The following is an 18,922-nucleotide window of genomic DNA, read 5'->3' as shown; positions in this document are numbered from 1 at the left end:
AGCCTCAGATGCGCGCTGTCTCTGCTACACACGCAAACACACACACAATGAGGAGAGACACTAAAATAAGCCCGAGCCCGACCCGAGCCCGGTCTGTAAAAAAAAAAAAACGGCCCGAGCCCGGCCCAAATGGGCCCCAACGGGCTTGCAGGGCTCTAAAACCATACTCTCAGTGCCACCTACAGAGCGGGAGCGTAAGCGCACTTCCTATGTGACTGCGTTATAAATGCTTTAAATAAAGTTCACTTTCTTGCAAAAACGGATCGATTTGCTTCACAAGACGTTAATATATCACCAGTCATTGGGATTACTTTTGTACTGGATATGTCTGCTTTGGTCAAACGTGCAGTTGCTTAATTCATTTTGCAGAATAAAACTTTAAATATGGAACCACCCTTGTTTATTTTTCTCTGCACAATGGTAAGCGTTACACACACGGCAGCTGTTTTTGTTAATGACATAATTAAAGTTTTGTCCATTGTATAATACTATACGTTTTTATATTTACGTCCGTCACTATGGTTACAGGCACCGCGTGCGAATAGCATACTGGTTTGAGGTCGGTTACTTGTTCATACAGGCAGGGTTCTATTTGTGTCGTAATGTGCTGTCTGAACATCACACTTCCAGACTCACACCTGTAAGCAAATCCGGTTGTCACTCCCAAAATTCTGTCGTGTGAACGCAGCCTTAGTGTGTTTTGCCCCCTTGTGGTTTTTGTGTTCTTGTTTTTTATAATAAAATTTCTGTTTACTGTCTGCACCTGGGTTCGTGTTCAGTTCCTGACATTTGTTACAGTATTTATTAATCTTTCTTAATGTTAGTTAATAGAAATAAAGCTTTTAATTGTTTGTTCATGTTAGTTCACAGTGCATTAACGTTAACAAGACTTTAATAAAGTATAAGTAATTGTTGAAATTAACATTAACAAAGATTAACTTGTTTGACTCTGTGGACCCTGTACCAGGTCCAGAATTATCTTATTTTGACTTAATATAAAATATTCCTTTAATTTTTAATGGTCTGTCATGGACCCAGTACCACATATGAGATACTGTTTGAAAGCTTAGACTCTCTACTTTCTGCAGATATGCATCACTTTGAGATATGTTTTACTGTAAGAAAGTTATTTACACTTAATTTACACTATCACCCCCCCCCATATTTTTCAATATAATTTAATATTCACATATTTCATATTTTTCAAGTATGACAAACATGGACAAGTCTTATATCAAATGAAAGCTCTTACTCTCAGGAATAAGGCTGCATTTGTATTTTTGTTCTATTATTATCACATATCCAACAATCATCGAATGAAAAATAAGGTAAAAAATGGTCTTTTGTAAACATATGGTAAAAATTTAGTGTGAACTGCCTCAGATAGCACATATAGCCACAAATGATAAACCATCTTTTCTCTTAGGTCCTACTCTAAACAATGAGTCCATTCACAGCATTTTCTTTGGTTGTGTGCATAATTGATTCCTTGCTATTTATTATATGTGCAAAACAAAAAATTTATATTTATATGAAAAATGTATTTTCGCACACTACATATCTTTTGAATGCGACATGCTAAAGAGTTTATTCTTTTTTTTTGGTGTTTACTGTCTGCTGCTGTTAACAACCAGAACTGTCTGCAGTCTGCTAGAGCACCCAGAACCAGAGTTATACACTATCAGAGACAGTGTTTACAACATAAAAAAAGAAAATTTGGTGTTTCATCATATGAAAAACCACATAAATAACAATATTTGTCACAAACAGCAGCTTTTTATGTAACTTCAAAGGGTTTTCTGCAAAATGATATAAAGATATTGCATTTATTCCACTGTATGTGGTTATGGTAGCACTTCAAATGTTTTTTGGCAGAAATTGTACACCATAAGCGTATTATTCCTCCCATCAGTTGGAGTAAAATAACTTTTGCATTTATTATGATAGAGAAAAAAATCCCTTTTCCACTGCAAGCTGGCAATTGCTGGAATCAAACAAAACTGTCTGCAGGTTTCGTTACCACTCAGGGCCAGAGTTATACACTTTTAAATACAGACTTTAGAAAAAAACATCAAAAAGCGCCTATTTATTTTTGTGTTTATTAGAGGACTGACAACACACACAACCATGTTGAGCACTTTTAACAGTGTTTTATGTAATGTCAAAGGGTTTCATGTAAAATGATACCAAACTTTTGTATGTGCACCTCTGCTTGTGGGTATGAGAAGCTTTTGAAATTGGGTAGGCCAAATCCAGGCGAAAATCCCCAAAATAGCCTCAGAGTGTAATTAATAGATGTTGTATAAGTGCAGTTCATTATTAGTTCATGTTAACTAATGTAGTTAAATATTGAACCTCATTGTAAAGTATCACCAACATTTTTTTTTAACTTTGTGACATATTTGGCATGAAAGTTGTTATTATTCACTTGTAAAAAGGATGTAAATTATGTTAAATGTATGTTGTCCTTGTTTTAGTAAATGATAATAAAACTGTAATCTAGTTTTACCTGATTATCTCAGTTGTACTAAGTAAAATTAAAGTTGTTTGCTGCAATTTCATGGCAGTGAGACACGTTGAATTATTGATGCTTGATGCTCAATGCTTTATTTAAAATCAGTTTGTGAGAAAATCAGAAATTCATTCATTAAACACACACACACAACCACAAAACATAATGCATAGAGCATAGTTTGTGATGAATACAGTGCAGTTGTAAATATTGTTTAGGTTGTTAAAAGAAGACAGTTTGGAAAGATATAAGAAATAAAAGCAAGCATTTCAATCTTTAAATATGCAGAATTCATTAAGTTGTTAATATGCTCTGGATCCATGGAAGAAATGCAGAAATTTTCGTATAAACATTAGGTAGATTAGGATCGTTGCATCTGTTGCTGCTGCTGAAGGATGTAACGCCCACCGCAGTGTTGTCACAAACCAAAGGACCTCCTAAATCCCCCTGTTAAGAATGTAGACACAAAATTGCCCCTTATCACTATTTTTGGCTTCAATAAAGTATAAAATAATCTGTTAATCTGATGTTATTGTTTTTACGTACGTCACAGGATCCTCCACTGCCATATACACACATCATCTGTGGAGCTACATATATTTGTCCCCATCGAGCAGCACAGTTCGTGTTATTCTTAATCTTCACGTTTGCTTCTCTGAGGGTTAGACTTAAAGGACCGCCATTTGCCACAAACCCCCAGCCTGCAACACTGCAATTAGTGTTCACTTTGATCTCTCTAGATCTCAACGGTATGGGAATCGTGTTGATGTTGTTGTTTAGTTGGACGTTTGTAGCAAGCTGTAATCCAACAACACATTCATCTTTAGTAGACAGAAGTTAGATGAGATAGAACTATATGTGATTATATTGCATTACATGAATTGTGATGCTTGGATTGCAATACTGAGTGTTGTCTTTTACCTTCAGAATCATCAGGTCGGCTATTATAGGTGACCACAGATCAGGGTTGTATTCTGGAGGCCTGTTATAGGTACTCACACTAATGCGGACATGGTTTTCATTAATGTTTGTTAAGTCATGTGCACCTGCCACAACTGTCAGAATCTCAGTGCTGTGGAAAGAAAGAAATCTTATTAAACAATATATTCAACTTTTATTGGTTTCTTTAAAAATATATTTTTAAAAAAATGTTTAGGGAACGTGTTCATTTGGTACAGAAGTTATGGTGACTTTTTTTCAGCCAATCCAGGCTAAAGTCCCATAATAATAAGATTAGAAGCATCAAAGTATGATTTTAATAATTGATTTTAATCTTTGACATGATCTTCCTCCATCAATATTATCAATATCAATTCTCTTTACATTAATTTATTGAAAACAGTAAATCACTAAAAATAACTTTTCTTTTATGTTTCTGAAATAAGTGTTGTAGAGAAGTTTTTATGAGAACATTTGAATATATCTGAGATTATGATTGTTATGATTGCAGCTCAGACTAAATAAAACCTTACTTATTTCTGCAGTTTGCAGCAGTCAAGACAAACTGATCAGAAATGAGGAATCCTCCACAAACGTGTCTCCTATTCTTCTGAACAGAAACCATGTAAGGTCTGGAGTGAGGTGTTGCTTCATTGCCATTCACTATACGCACATTGACACTGGCTGAGAGAGAAATATCAGTCAACTTAATCAGATTGAGAAACATCTGAATAATGCATCACCAAAGATGAATCAGATATTGAGTTTTGCAAATGGAAATGTGTTACACTTCATACACTCTTAAAATGAATGTGTTAAAATAACACATTTTGTGTCTATTTTTTGGAATAACACAATTTGTGTTGTTTTAACACATCTTGTGTTGTCCATTTCATTTATTTGAACTTAACACGAAATGACACATAATGTGTTAAAATAACACATGATGTGTTAAATAGTTTAACACAAAACAATGTGTTAAAATTAACACATCTTTTCTTATAGTGTATAGAGAGGCATTTTCTGAAGCTCATATGTTAGTCATGATTCATGTTAAAGTGAATGTTTAATGAATCTTACCAGTAAAGCTCAGGTTTGACACCAGAGAGCCCAACAGGAGCAGAGTGATGATGATGATCATGATGAAGATGAGATCTAACTGAGAAAACAATGTAATAAATACTGTAAGGGTGTCTGAACTCCAAATTTGTGGTGTCCAAAAGTCTAAAACATTTTTAAGAGCTGTCCAAACTGAAAACAACTTGCACTGACATATCTTAAAATACACCAGTGCCCTTTGTGTTGCCTCAAAATGCACACAGGTAATGTTTTAAGTAAGGCATGTTTGTTAAAACTAGTTATATTTCCTAATTAAACTAAGGCCTAGTCCTGGATTAAGCTAATCCCTGTCCGGGAAACCGCCCCCTCATGTGTTAAAAGCATAACACAAAAAAATGTGTAAAAAATGAACACATCCTGTTTTAAAGTACGAAGGACCCAAGGGGACATGGAGGAAAAATTAAATAAAGTTTAATTTCACGTGCGCACACTGTATTGTACACTCTTAAAACTGGTGTTTTTAAACACGACACTCTTAGAACGGATGCGTTAAAAAAACAAAATCAGTGCTAGTTTTGGGAAAACACATTTTCAAAAACATTTTTTGTTGTTTTTAACATATCTTGTGTTATCCCTTTTATTTATTTGAACAAAAAAATCTAAATAAAATGACATATGGGGCGGTTTCCCAGACAGGCCTTTTCCTAGTCCCAGACTAAAATGCATGTTTGAGCTGCCATAATTTAAAAACACCTTGTCCTGATGAATTTTAACATATTTCGTTGACATTGTTTGTCTTAAGATGCACACCTGTAGTGTTTATTGTAAGGTATGTTTGTAAAAACTAAATGACCTATTATTAATAAGGCGGATTAACCTAAACCCTGTACGGGTGTCCGCCCCATAATGTGTTAAATAGTTTAACACAAAACAATGTGTTAAAATTAACACATTCAGAAGACTATTTAACACATTCTGTGTTGTTTTTAACACATTCTGTGTTGTTTTTAACACATTATGTGTTGTCTTTAACACAGTATGTGTCATTTTGTGTAGATTTTGAGTTCATGTAAATAAAAGGGACAACACAAGATGTGTTAAAAAAACCACAAAGTGTTTTGATAACAAAATAACACAGAGATGTGTTAAATTAAGGACAACACATGAGACACAAGATGTATTATTTTAACACATTCGTTTTAAGAGTGTAGTTACTTCAAATTCTTCAAAGAGCTATCTTAATAAATATCTTTATTCTGTATTTATTAAATTAATGTGAAAATAATATAATCTCAATAATTTATTACCCAAGAGTAGCAAACAGGCTGGGACAAAATCATAAGAGTTCAAGGAAAGTTCTCTTCTCCATTTTATTATTTCTTTTAATGGCACTGAACATGTATATAAGGGAGAGCGAGGCACAACTTAACGCTTTTTGGCTTTGGCTCTATCATTCAAAAAATATTTACTTTAGATTTTTCATTTTTTACACAATCAACACAAATCTCTGCTACAAATGAACAGTTAAGATTTGTTTGTGGGACCTACCGTTATTGTACAATTACACCGAAAGTGACAGAAGGGCAAACGTTACAACTTACCCGACAGGTGGGGTTAATTGTACCAAACAATGTATTATAATGGGTCTCTGTTGAATAGTCTCACCCCCACAACATATATGTAGTATAGTATAAGTATTTACATGCAAAATGGTTGAACAAGTTGTCATAATACAGGGTTTGGTTTTTCTCAGTCGCTTTGGTGCCTTTCTCACATCACTACTTACATTTGCACAACAGATAATGCAGTTCTCAAAACAATTAGTACAAACTGCAAAACCTAGTTGATAACCTGCAAAAGCATGTCACGTGCTCAAAATGGATAGGTCATTCCTCAAAAGCAAGTATTCATTTCAATGAAAGTGTCAGTGTCATCAAAATGAAAAGTCCCGACACCATTGTTTATGAAGATACTCAAATGGCTTAGTCTTGTTTTCATTATGACAGTTTACTTTATAAATGTTTTCCAATTAAAAAAAATCAGATCTTGGTGACACTACCTGAAAATACTCAAGACAGCACCATATACTATTTGCAAAATACAGTAAAGTTACACATTACCTTATTTAGTGAGGTAACTGAGTACAAGACACTGAATATGTACGTTTATGTGCATAAGCTCTTTGCGATTCTAATTTGTTCACAGCATTGTGCAAAAGAAAAAAATACACCCTTATTTACAACAAACATAAACTCCCTTTGGGTAGAGCTGTGCACAACTGTAAACAATATTGCACTACATATTGGAACTGAACATACAACACACATAGTGCTGTAATCAATCATGCACATCCAGACGTTCCTCCCTGTCTGGCCACATAATTTCAGAAAATGATCAATTTAGGAGACATTTTTGGGAAAAAAATGATTTTGAAAAATGATTTTGACAACTAGTTCAACATTTTTGTATGTAATGACTCAAGCAATGAAATGAGGACTATTAGTTTTATATGCATTCACATGTATAGTTAATTTTGACTGACATGACATAAGCAAATGATAATGTTATAAAACAGCAGAGAATTGTATGAAAGCAATTGATGCATGTCGAAAAGCATTTGCAATTTGTTCGAAGGAATGTGAAACTGCTACTATGATGTGCACAAATGACTAAATGTTGTGGAGGTTCAACCAACTGTTGTGCAAATGTAAATAATGATGTGAGAAATGCACCAAAGCGACTGAGAAAAACTGTAAACATAACACACAAAAAAATTCTGTCTATATACTAAAGGTGGATATTGTTATTAGGTAGATAATAGATATCCACACATTCATCCATCCACAATCCTTCATCTAACCATCCATGTATTATGCATTAATGCATATAAATAGATTTTTTAAAATCATAATTGTGAGTTATTTCCCCTGATATTGTATTAACAGTTATCATTTTGATGAATAGTATTTACATTGTTTTCATTTCATTATTATTGTATACCTGAGGCTTAAATGTAACACTGTGTGACAACTAACCCTGCTGTGTAAAAATGTTTTTAATCTCAGCTATCTCTTAGAAAGGATTTACACATCTTTGTGTGTTAAGCTTTTAACACATAATGTGTAATTTTTAACACATTATGTGTCATTTTGTGTTGATTTTGTGTAAAAATATTACACAACAAAAATATTATTAAAAGAAACACAACATGTGTTGTTTCAATAATAACACAGAGATGGGTGGATTCTGGGACAACGCATTTAGTGTGTAGAAGTTGCGAAACCGTCTCACGGAGTTGCGTATAAATAGGACAAAGTGTGAAAATTGTGCAATACATACGCAAAATTCCACTTTGGCTTGCATATGATACGCCAGTCCTTCCCATTTACTTAAATGGCGCATCTTTTTTTGTTGTTTTATTTATTGGTTTCTCAATGTTTTGCTATTTTTTTACCATTTTCTCCTGGGTTTAGGGTTAGAACAATGTTTTGTTAAATAAAAGACATTCTAACCCAAACCCCAATTCTAACCCCAATTGCAAGCGACCATGGCTTAAATATAGAAAAAAACATGGAGAAACCTGTATATTAAATAACCTCCTTAAGCAAATCTAAAATCTAACCCTAAACCCAAGCAAAAATGGTTTAAAAAACAGAAAAAATTGAGAAACCAATAAATAAAACGACAAAAAAAAAGATGCACCATTTAAGTGAATGGGAAGGACTGGTGTTTCATATGCATGCCAGATTGGAATTTGTCATATGTATTGCACGATTTTCACACTTCGTGCTATTTATACGTATCTACATGAGATTGGGTAAATTGCTGACGTTTCAAAATGGTGTTATGTTTTTGGTAACAAGATTAATGTAATATAAGGTTGGATTTGATGATTTACACACCCAACTTAGAAATAGAAAAAAAAACATAATAGGAAGAAATTTACTTCCATGGCTCCAAAACACTCTTTGGTGAATATCTTAACCAAAACACACCAAAACTAAAACAAACCAAAAACAACTTTTCACAAATTCACAGGAGATCATCTTCTGACAGTAAGAGAAAAACAAAACAAAAGCACATATTGCTCTGCCCTGTATAAATATGTAAAGTAATTATGTTATAATTAACCCTGCATTAGTTTGTGCCCTACTCACCCCTACAATTACATACAGTATCTTACCCAATCCAGTCAGTGTGTTCAAAATGCAATGCCAGGTGTTCCTTCCTCTCTACAGCTACGGTCTACAGGACCAACTCTTCCTTCACTCAACGCTGCTCTTCAAGAAAGATGACCAAGATATGATAACAACTACTTTTGTGGCTTTATTAGTCTTTTTTTATAGTGAGTATTAGGGTTGCATTGCACCTTGTACTGCTATAGGTGACGGTGTTATTTTCATTTGCATCAATGTCATTTCCCGTACGTTGCACCCTTACCCAGTTAGCAATGCACATTTTCATAGGCCGACTGTTTGGTACATTTTATATGATTGAGTTATTATTCTCTTAACTCTTACTATGTCGCATTACTTGCACTGCTTATTCATAAATGTACTCTAGATGAGAGTTTACATACAAAGCAATACAAATCTTTTTACCCAGAGCACAAAATATGCAGTTCACCAAAAGCATCATGTGATACGTGTTATCACACAGGATATGTCAGCTTATAGTTTATCATTTATCAAGAACTTTGTGAAAATATAACCTTGCAATCTTGAAAATTATTAACTATAAGAAAATCAATGAGTGAAATCAAACTTTGATGCTTCTAATCTCTGTTACAACCCTTCTTATAGCTCTTAATAAATCTAGGGGATTATTAAAGGGGAACACTTTAACCAGTTCAGAACATGTCACTACAGAGGTCACTACACTCAATGCTAGGAGTGAGCGAGCTGTCTGTGGTAAGATGGCCGCCAGGCGATGACGTTAGAGACCCCGCCGTAACACATCTAGCCTTTATACATAGCCTATCCATGACCTGCCCTGCGTTCCAGTCGTTTTTTTATGACCTTCCCTCGCTAACTTCTCTCAGTCTCGTTCACTCGGATGTACGTCATTGCTTACGTTGTACGAGAGCCCACTACTGCTGGAACACTTGAAGAAGGTTCAAATGGATCCCCTAACGGCGCATTCACACGGAGCATAAGCGTTAACGCTTAACGGAAGGCTTGTCTGAAGCGTGGCCAACAGCCAATCACTGTGGCCGCAACACAAGCTCCGGTCTTCCATAAACGTAATTGGCTGGCTCTGCCTAGGTTATTTGCATAAGGCGATATGATTGGCTGACGCACGCGTTGCCGCTTGAAAAGTTGAGAAATGTTCAACTTCTGCCGCGAGCAACGGCACTGACGCGGCACCGACGGATCCACAATTCAGTTCGCCAACGCTTGACGTCACCCATTAAAAGTGAATGGGAAGCGTCAACGCTTACGCCCCGTGTGAATGCGCCGTAAGCCCTTGATCACATGGAAAGTGTAGACCGCCCCCTCCATCATTTGAACTGTGCAAAGCGCGAGCTGCTGAAGTGACGTCACGATTGTGTTGCATTGTGGTATATGTAGCTGCCTGAAGTGTACATTTGAAGTACACTCACTCCCTCTGCCCAAATCAAGGGAGGGAGGGTCTGTCCATATAAACTTCCCTCATTCACTTGACGAAGTGGAACGCACTTCAAAATGCCGACAGGGATTCTCCCGAGGGGAAGTGTTTAGGGAAGTTCGCGAGTGCGTGTCTAAAACTGGAGTGAAACGCACCCCTGGACTATATAAGCTAATTCAGAACTCATCCAAAGTGATGGAAGAAACAAAGCTTTTCAAAGCTTTAAATCAACTGAACCAATTGCTTCACAAATTGATTCAGTTTTTCGAAACATTCGAAACAACATACACACTGGCGACACCTGCTGGTTAAAATAGTGTTAAAGCAGCAAGATTTGTCCAAACATTTTACACTTTTTACAAAATAATAGCAAGATTGTTCTAAAAATATGTTTTTAAGAAAAATAAATTATTTAATTTAATTAAGGCATAATTAAAAGTGTATTCTGTGTTTTTAGTTTTTTTATGGCAAACAAATCATTAAAACATACTCCCTTTGCATATTTTTGTCATTACACATGTCTATAAAGAAAAAGTAGACAAAATGGTAGTGTAATTAGTCAGAAGGATGAATGTTTTATGAACTTTTACAATAAAACAACTGGTCATTTGTGATCAACTCCCCCTAGTGGTGAATCATTGGATTTTCGAAATGAATCCTGGTTTGCTAAAATCGCGTGACTTTGGCCAGTTTGAAACAAGCTCCGAACCAATGATTCGATACAAAAGATTCGTAGATGTTTGGAAGCCTCAAGAAGCCTGCTTCGAAATCGCCCATCACTATCGATCATACTAACCGGAAGTGCGCATGTAAACAAAGGTGGATCGTTCGGGATTTTTTCCCCAATTTTTGTTGTTTTGGATTAAAATGTGGGATGCATTTTGAAGAGTGGACCCCTACTGGTGTTTCTTGGATTCGTCTGAGATGAACATATGAGATGATACGTTAACTTATCAAAATACAGGCTGATGGTCGACCTGCTGGGCATTGCTGCCTGACGCACCTCCACCGGTGCCTTTGTGCAGTTGTTTTCCACCTCTTTAGGGCATGAAACGGGTCATCAGCTGGGGACCACCAGTCATGGATGTTTCGCTCCTTTAACCCCAGTACATCTCCTGGTGGCGGAGCGATGGCAGGGATCACTCCCTGCCACCCCCTGCTGATGCCCTAGGTGTCACTTGGCCCCCAACTCCTATACTTCCTCCTTAGCCACAGCCAAAAGCTGCCCCTTTCTGCCTCCTCTGCCAGTTCTTTAATGGCTTTTTGACACCCTGCTCCTGTACATCCCATCTCGCGGAGCAGGCGAACTGTTGAGGCCCCTACAAAGCCCCTACATCCCACTTCAACAGGATATGTGGTGGCTTTCCACCCAGCCTCTCTGCAGTCTTCTACCAGGTCTGCATACTTGGCACGTTTCCGCTCATTAGCAGCCTCCATTCCTTCCTCCCATGGGACGGTGAGCTCCACCAACAAGATGGTTTTAGTTGGCTCTGACCACAGGATGAGGTCTGGCCGGAGCAAAGTTTCTGTGATCTCTCTGGGGAATTGAAGCTGCCTCCCCAGATCAACCCTCATGTTCCACTCCCTGCCAGATAAGAGAACTCCAAATGTTGCTCTCTGGTAAAGTTGGTTGATTCTTTCTCCGGCCCTTGCGAACTGGATGGATCTACTCGTTGGCACGGAAGGTCTCCTATTGGCCTCCTGTCTGCATGACTCTGCTACCTCTGCTAATTTGTTCAACACAAGATCGTGTCGCCACCTGTAGTGGCCTTGAGACAATGCCGTCTTGCAACCGGACAGGATGTGTTGGAGGCTTGCATTGCTGGTGCTGCAAAGGGGACAAAGTTCCTCGGTGCCGAACCATTGGTGGAGGTTTCTGGGACAAGGTAGGGTGTCATAGGTGGATCTAATCTGGAAACTGAGCCTGGCTTGGGGGATCTTCCACAGATCAGACCATGACAAATGCCTATCCATGACACCTTCCCATGACATCCAACGTGCCTGCCGACTCTGAGACACCGCCTTGATGTTAAGGCGCTCCTGCTCGGTCCTTGTCACTTCTGCCACCACCATGGCTCTCCGCTCTTCTTTGGAGGCCTTTGACCAGAAGAGGGGGGTCTTGCTCCTTCCAAGGCCTGCTCGTCCCTCCTGGACTCTGCCAACTACTTCGCGATGTTTCAGCCTGCTAATTGCCATGTCCACTTCTTTCTGGGCTTTCCACTGCTATTCAAAATAATACATGCGGTCCGTCTGCATCATTTAAACCACTTCAGTGTGATTGCAAAAACAAGATCAGAACATAAACATAAAGTAGAAACCTATACCTCTACAGTACTTACTTGAAGGTATAAGGTAACAATATGTTAAGTTTGGGGTAATAAGGGGGTAAAAATATGAAAAATTATTTATACTCTTAAGTATTTTATAACTACTGGGTACTTATTGTAATATTACGTGGTATATATGACTAACGTCTGAGTAATATGGTCTGTTGATTTTTTTGTTGTTGTTGTGATTTTATTTTTATATTTAGATTTTTTTATATTTGCTACTTATCTGATGAAAGTGTATGATGTCTACGAGGCACGTCGGCAAATAAATATAACAGCACTTTTATTTTTTTTCTTCTAAATTGTTAAATTTTAGTGTGTTAATATTATTATAAGACACAATTTATGTCAGTATAGTCTTTCATGTCCATTATTTCATGTTTCAAGGTGAAATGCTTGCTAAGCCATAAGGAGCTGACATACAGCAATACCTCTTCCATGCTCAGGCATTATCAAGCAATGCATGCACATACTACTAACAATCCACAGACTAGTCAAACTAGTATATAATCTTATTTCTTACATTTAATTGAAATGAATCTCACAAGAACCGAGGACCCACTAGTATATTGGGCTCAACATAAGCATCAGTACCCGCATTTATACCAGCTGGCAGTAGCATTTTTATGTTGCCCTCAATCCCCTGCATCCTCCGTTCCATGTGAAAGGATTTTTTCCAAGGCTGAAGAGGTTTTATTCAAAAAGGAATTGTCTTAATCCCAACACACTTCAACATTTTTTGTTTCTCAATAAAAATCATTAATAAATCCCATGATGTGTTGCAATTTTCGTTATTTTACCCTCAGTCCCATATGCACTACACAGCACTAAAACTACTAATGGTTTCACTTTACAAACACACGCACGCACGCACACACACACACACACACACACACACACACACACACACACACACACACTAAACAAAGTCGACTTGTATAGGTCATACTGTCATTCTTCAAACAATTAAATGAATACTTAACTGTATGTATGACATCTCAAGAAAATTCACACAGAAAAATATTTTTTTTATTATATAACCAAACAATGAACAAATTTCTGCTTAGGTCACTGTATAAAATGTATTTTATTTTTCTGCTATTTCTTTTAACAGTCGCTAGATGTCACTAGGGAGCAATGTTGAATGAAGCTTTGGGTAACATTTTGGTGAAGCAATGGGCTGTGTAGCGTCAGTGGTTCAGGAAGCCTCATTTTGCCATCACTACCTCTTGATATCAAAAATGGGACACACATGTTTAAGACTAAATCACACAAAGAAAAACTAAACACATCATAAGTCCACCACAAAGCAAAAAGTCTCTCTCGCACTGGCAGTAGCCTCTAAAGGGACACTCCACTTTTTAGAAAATATTCCCATTTTCCAATTCCCCTAGAGTTAAACATTTGATTTTTACCTTTTTGGAATGATCTCTGGGTCTGGTGCTAACACTTTTAGCATAGCTTAGCATAATCCATTGAATCTGATTAGACCATTAGCATCGCACCTAAAAAATAACCAAATAGTTTCAATATTTTTCCTTTGTACAACTTGACTCTTCTGTAGTTATATTGGTTACTACCTACAGAAAATTAAAAGTTGTAATTTTCTAGGCAATGATATTACACAGCAGCCGACAATAGTCCTATTAGTAACTTTCAAAAGTTGGGGACTATTTTCGGGCTCTGCGTAATATCATTGCGCCTCCTGCAGCCTATAACGGCAGCAAAGACCTTGATTATTACACCAGTTTGAAAGTATAGTTCCTAGCCATATCTGCCTAGAAAATCACAACTTTAAATTTTCCGTTGGTCTTAGGACACAATAACTACAGAAGAGACAAGTTTTAAATAGGAAAAATATCCAAACTCTTTGGTTCTTTTTTAGGTGTGATGCTAATGGTCTAATCAGATTCAATGCATTATGAGGAAAATGAGCATATTTTCAAAAAGTGGAGTGTCCCTTTAATACAGTTTGTTTCGAGTTTACCTTACAATCAGGAATAGCTGCTTTCATCATTTTTCAATGATTATTTCCCTCTTATTTTAAGGTTTAGTTATGGCTGAGGTTTGGGGTTTAGGTTTTATTCACAAAATTGTTGTCCTTGGGTCAACACAATATGTTGGCCTGAGGACATCAACCACTTGGCAAAATGAGGTTGAACTTCTCTCATCCAACTCATAAAGAACATAAGAGAATATGTAATTATTAAATAGGGTCATTTTGAGTTTAAATTCCTTTTGAAGATATTTATAGAGTTAATAGACTTAGGCTTTAACATTTAAGGTTTAAACAGATGAGTTTGTCACCTTGACTTGTGTTCACACTTTTAAGCAATTGTGTCAGCAATTGTGTCTTAGTAAATTAAAGACTTCTGTTTTTTGTGGTGCTGCTTTAGTCATTTCAGTAAGGACAAATCTCAATGCTATTGATGCTCGACACGAAGTGCTTTTTTGAAAACACATTTGCAAAAAAATGTAACATTAAACACTCCCAACATCATCACTCTGATATAATGATCAAAATCATTAAAATCCTTTTTCAATTTCTAAATCTTAGTTATGCTCTTGATCCATTGGAGAAAAGCAGAAATTTTAATAGAAACATTAGGTGCAACAGGATCATTGCAGCTGTCTTTGCGACCAAAGGATGTTATTCCCACCGCAGTGTTGCCACAAACCAAAGGACCTCCTGAATCCCCCTGTTAAGAAAGTAAACGTATCAACACAATTGCCATTTATGCATTTTAAAAAATCTGTGGATCAAATGTCATCGTTTTACCTTACAGGTCCCTCCCTTGCCATATACGCACATCATCTGTGAAGCTACATAAACCCTGGCCCGTCGAGCAGCACAGTCCATGTTATTCTTAACCTTTACATTTGCCTCCCTGAGCGTTAGACTTGCAGGACCGCTATTCGTCACAAATCCCCAGCCTGCAACACTGCAGGCAGTATCCTCCTTGATTTCCTCAGGTGTCGTTGGTATGGGGATCGTCTTGATGTTGTCATTTAGTTGGACTTTTTTACGAAGCTGTAATACAACAACACATTTATCTTTAGTAGACAGAAGTTACGTGTGATGCTCAACATGACCAAGCAGAATAAAGTCTTACAAAGAAGGAAGAAATAATTAAGACATAAAATTATTATATTATGTGCCAGTGTTGATCAAAGAGCAATACTGAGTGTACATTTATTACCTCCAGAATCATCAGGTCGGCTTTATTAGGTGTGCTCGATTTAGGGTTGTAGTCTGGATGCTTGTGGTAAGACTGCACACTAACGGTGATATGCTTTTCCTTTTTCCTGACTAAATCATGTGCACCTGCCATAACTGTTAAAGCCTCACTGCTGTTGAAAGCAATGAGCCCTATTAATATATTTAACCTTTATCAGTATATTTGGAAAGTCTGCAAATTTTTGGTACATACTCATTTTTTACATTGCAACCAAAATTTTATTTAAAGTTGGGACATGGTTGCAAGTCTTACCCATCTCGGCAATGTGCAGCAGTCAAGACAAACTGATCAGAAATAAGGAATCCCGCACAAATATGTCTCCCATTTTTCGCTATAGAAACCATGTAAGGTCTGGAGTGAGGTGTTGCTTCATTGCCATTCACTATACGCACCTTGACACTGGCTGAAAGAGAAATATCAGTCAACTTATTCAGTATAAACATCTTGATGTGTTTGCTTTTGTTAATTATTTTCCAGCTAAAACATGAATATACTACTAAATAGATCTTACCAGTGAAGCTCAGGTTTGGCAGCAGAGAGCCCAACAGGAGCAGAGCGATGATGATCATGATGAAGATGAGATCTGACTGAGGAAACAGTGTGATATATACTGTAAGGGTGGGTGGAGGCTGACATTTTTTTGTGTAAGCTTGTGGTTAACGTTTAAATATTTACATAAAGGGCATGTCATCAGATGTGTTGCAAAATGTGTAAATTCATTTGACGTAATTTTGCCCAAACTAAACTTTTCATAAGTTAACACGAAATATACACACTGAAAATGCTAGGTTATTTTCAACCTAGTGTTGGTTTTAAAAAGGGACGAGGCCAACCTGTTAACCTATGCCGAGTTGTTTTAACCCATTGTTGGGTTTCTATGTGGGCCTTATGAGAACTTCTGTACTCTCTTCATATTCAGATGTCATTTCCCTTACAAAATTAACCATGGTTTTACTACAGTTAAAACCAAAAAAACATAGTTACTGTAGTAAAACCATGGTAACCTCAAAATTACCATGGTTTTGACAACCATGGTTTTCAAAAATCATTGTTAAAAAATGGTTAGTGTAGTAAAACCATAGTTTTGCTTATAGTAATCAATACACCAAAAACCATGGCACTTTTACCACAAATGTACATTCTGTACATTTAGACTGTGATATACATGCACATCTGCACAAACCTTTATCTTCTTAATTGCATAGTTACATTTTTAGAATGTCCTTTTTATTGTCCTATATTTATTTCACATTATTTCACAATGAACGGTTCTTTACAATTCCAGCAGGCATTATATGGCATTTTACAAATGGTCTCTGATAGATTTGTTAAAACTGTTCCATTTACATTTAGCCACATAAATGAGTCTTGGCTTAACGGATATTAATCTGATCGTCTATTTCCGCACAAAATGCAATTACACAACAAAAGACAGGACTTATGTCAGGGTCAAGCACGAGCAGAGGCAGAGTGAGAGACAGCACGAAGATTGACAGGAGGAAAAAGCGCTCAACAAAGCACTTCTGTCTAACAAAAAGCTTTTAATTTAAAGGTGCAGTGTGTACATTTTAGAGACATCTAGTGGTGAGGTTGCAAACCAACGGCTCGTCCACAGCTGACCCTTCGCTTTTGAAATGCATAGAGAAGCTACGGTAGATGCCACAGGACAAACATGTCTACATCAGAGGCAACTTATTAAACAAAGTTTGTCCGTTAAGGGCTTCTGTAGAAACATGGTGACACAAAATGGTGGCTAACATGTATGTAGATAAAAACGTGTTATGCTAAGGTAATTAAAACATAATTGTTCCTTATTTGAGGTCTTTATACACCCCTGATAATATAGTTATGTATATTATATTGCATTTCTGTCAAGAGATTCTTGAAGTTACACACTGCACCTTTAACACTAATAATTTTTTTTTTTACATAAAACATGGTTACTGCAGTACCCTTACGAAAATTAACCAAAGTTTTTCTACAGTCAAAACCAAAAAAACATGGTTACTTTAAAACCATGGTTACCACAAAATAACCATGGTTTTGACAATCATGCTTTTCAAAAATCACAGTTAAACCATGGTTAGTGTAGTAAAACCATGGTTCCCTTTCAGTCGGTCACTACGACGTCACGTCGTGACCGACGAATTGGGAACTCGCTTAGAGAGACCAATCTGCTTCGTACTCTACTAAAACGCCAATGAACTTGGCATTGAGATATTTGCATAATGCTGGCGCCGCCCCGCCAGGTGCGTATATAAGCCACAGGTGCAAATATGGAAATTAGCTTTTTTCGCTTCGAAAGCCGGCATTATCTGCTACTGAGAAGCTACTCTCTGCTCTTCTGGGAACGGTTGCTGAAGTTGATTGACAAGCAGTACTGACACAGCGGACGCTCGCAGTATTCCACTGCTCTGCATATTTTTTGTTTTGAGTTTAGTGTGTGCGTTGCCTCTCCCTGTGCGCATCATCAGCTGAGCACCTAAAGAGTGATTTCCCTAAAGAGTGATACGTGAGAGCTCTGTGTCTTTTTAAAGACAGCCACTCTCTCGTATATTCGGAGATCAGCGTCCTTTTCAGGATAGCTTTTCCTCTGTGCGATCTTGGATGCGAGAAGTACAGGGATTCCAGTGACGGTCACGAGCGCTGTCTTCGTGCTTGGGCATCGAGCACTCCGAGGCTGCGTTCGTGGAGAGCTTTTGTTCTCTCTGTGAGAGCATAACCCTCTTGGATTGCGGAGACGACTGTCGTTTCTACGGGAACGACGTCCGCGCCTTTGCAGTGCTGAACGCCGTCATGGTGCGGCTGTCAAGCGCTCGCAGGACGCTCTTCGCATCACTACGCTGAGTAGGACGGAGGATGCGTCCTTCACCTACCGGCCTTCTCATCCTCAGCCGGTTGAGGCTCCGGTGGAGACTGCAGAGTCGTGTTCTGCGATTTCTGCCGAATCCATTGGACCTCCTTCTGGTCCCGTCACTTCTGCAGCATCAGAGGGGTGCCCATTTTTCCCTCCGAGGCGGAGTCGTCCCGGAGATGGCGGCCGTGCCCGCTCGAGCGGCGGAAACGGTAGAGTTGGAGGGGTTAATCCCTCTCCGCCCGAACCGTCCCGCCCACATGATTGGTACTTCGGAGCTGCCCGGGCCTCTACGGTCCTCACCTCCTGTGCCTGCCTTTCCCGACGGCACGAAGAGCTGACGTGATTTGCGCCCGTCTCGGCCGTTCAGCTTTCACCCCTC

General features: G+C 37.7%; 2 protein-coding genes across 3 annotated transcripts; both read right to left on the bottom strand.

The window, feature by feature from the left end:
- Window positions 1–2,590: 2,590 nt before the first annotated feature.
- Window positions 2,591–8,845, bottom strand: LOC135728222 (duodenase-1-like). 2 transcript variants are annotated; one of them, XM_065246363.1, is made up of 6 exons: window positions 8,694–8,845; window positions 4,532–4,610; window positions 3,985–4,135; window positions 3,434–3,584; window positions 3,059–3,310; window positions 2,591–2,959 (listed from the first exon to the last, which is right to left on the bottom strand). In XM_065246363.1, the coding sequence occupies exons 2-6, from the start codon at window positions 4,590–4,592 to the stop codon at window positions 2,807–2,809; spliced, it is 768 nt and encodes a 255-aa protein (XP_065102435.1). In that variant the 5' UTR covers window positions 4,593–4,610; window positions 8,694–8,845; the 3' UTR covers window positions 2,591–2,806. The 2 variants fall into 2 exon arrangements, with proteins under 2 accessions (XP_065102435.1, XP_065102443.1); XM_065246371.1 differs by having other exon boundaries at window positions 4,532–4,606; window positions 8,694–8,842.
- Window positions 8,846–14,993: 6,148 nt separating this feature from the next.
- On the bottom strand, window positions 14,994–16,255 carry LOC135728237 (complement factor D-like). The gene is made up of 5 exons (XM_065246383.1): window positions 16,198–16,255; window positions 15,939–16,089; window positions 15,648–15,798; window positions 15,227–15,478; window positions 14,994–15,146 (listed from the first exon to the last, which is right to left on the bottom strand). The coding sequence occupies exons 1-5, from the start codon at window positions 16,253–16,255 to the stop codon at window positions 14,994–14,996; spliced, it is 765 nt and encodes a 254-aa protein (XP_065102455.1).
- Window positions 16,256–18,922: the final 2,667 nt, after the last annotated feature.

The sequence above is a fragment of the Paramisgurnus dabryanus genome, chromosome 24 (assembly GCF_030506205.2).
Source record: "Paramisgurnus dabryanus chromosome 24, PD_genome_1.1, whole genome shotgun sequence".
NCBI classification, from domain to species: Eukaryota; Metazoa; Chordata; class Actinopteri; order Cypriniformes; family Cobitidae; genus Paramisgurnus; species Paramisgurnus dabryanus.
This window is presented reverse-complemented; position numbering and strand designations above follow the sequence as displayed.

Coding starts and splice junctions, on each gene's coding strand:
- LOC135728222 (XM_065246363.1), bottom strand. CDS start 4,592: ATGATCATCATCATCACTCTGCTCCTGTTGGGCTCTCTGGTGTCAAAC. Junction 3,585..3,984: donor GCTGCAAACTGCAGAAATAA/GTAAGGTTTTAT, acceptor TTCTTTCCACAG/CACTGAGATTCTGACAGTTG. Junction 2,960..3,058: donor GCAGTGGAGGATCCTGTGAC/GTACGTAAAAAC, acceptor CATTCTTAACAG/GGGGATTTAGGAGGTCCTTT.
- LOC135728237 (XM_065246383.1), bottom strand. CDS start 16,255: ATGATCATCATCGCTCTGCTCCTGTTGGGCTCTCTGCTGCCAAACCTG. Junction 15,799..15,938: donor GCTGCACATTGCCGAGATGG/GTAAGACTTGCA, acceptor TGCTTTCAACAG/CAGTGAGGCTTTAACAGTTA. Junction 15,479..15,647: donor CCGACCTGATGATTCTGGAG/GTAATAAATGTA, acceptor GTTGTATTACAG/CTTCGTAAAAAAGTCCAACT.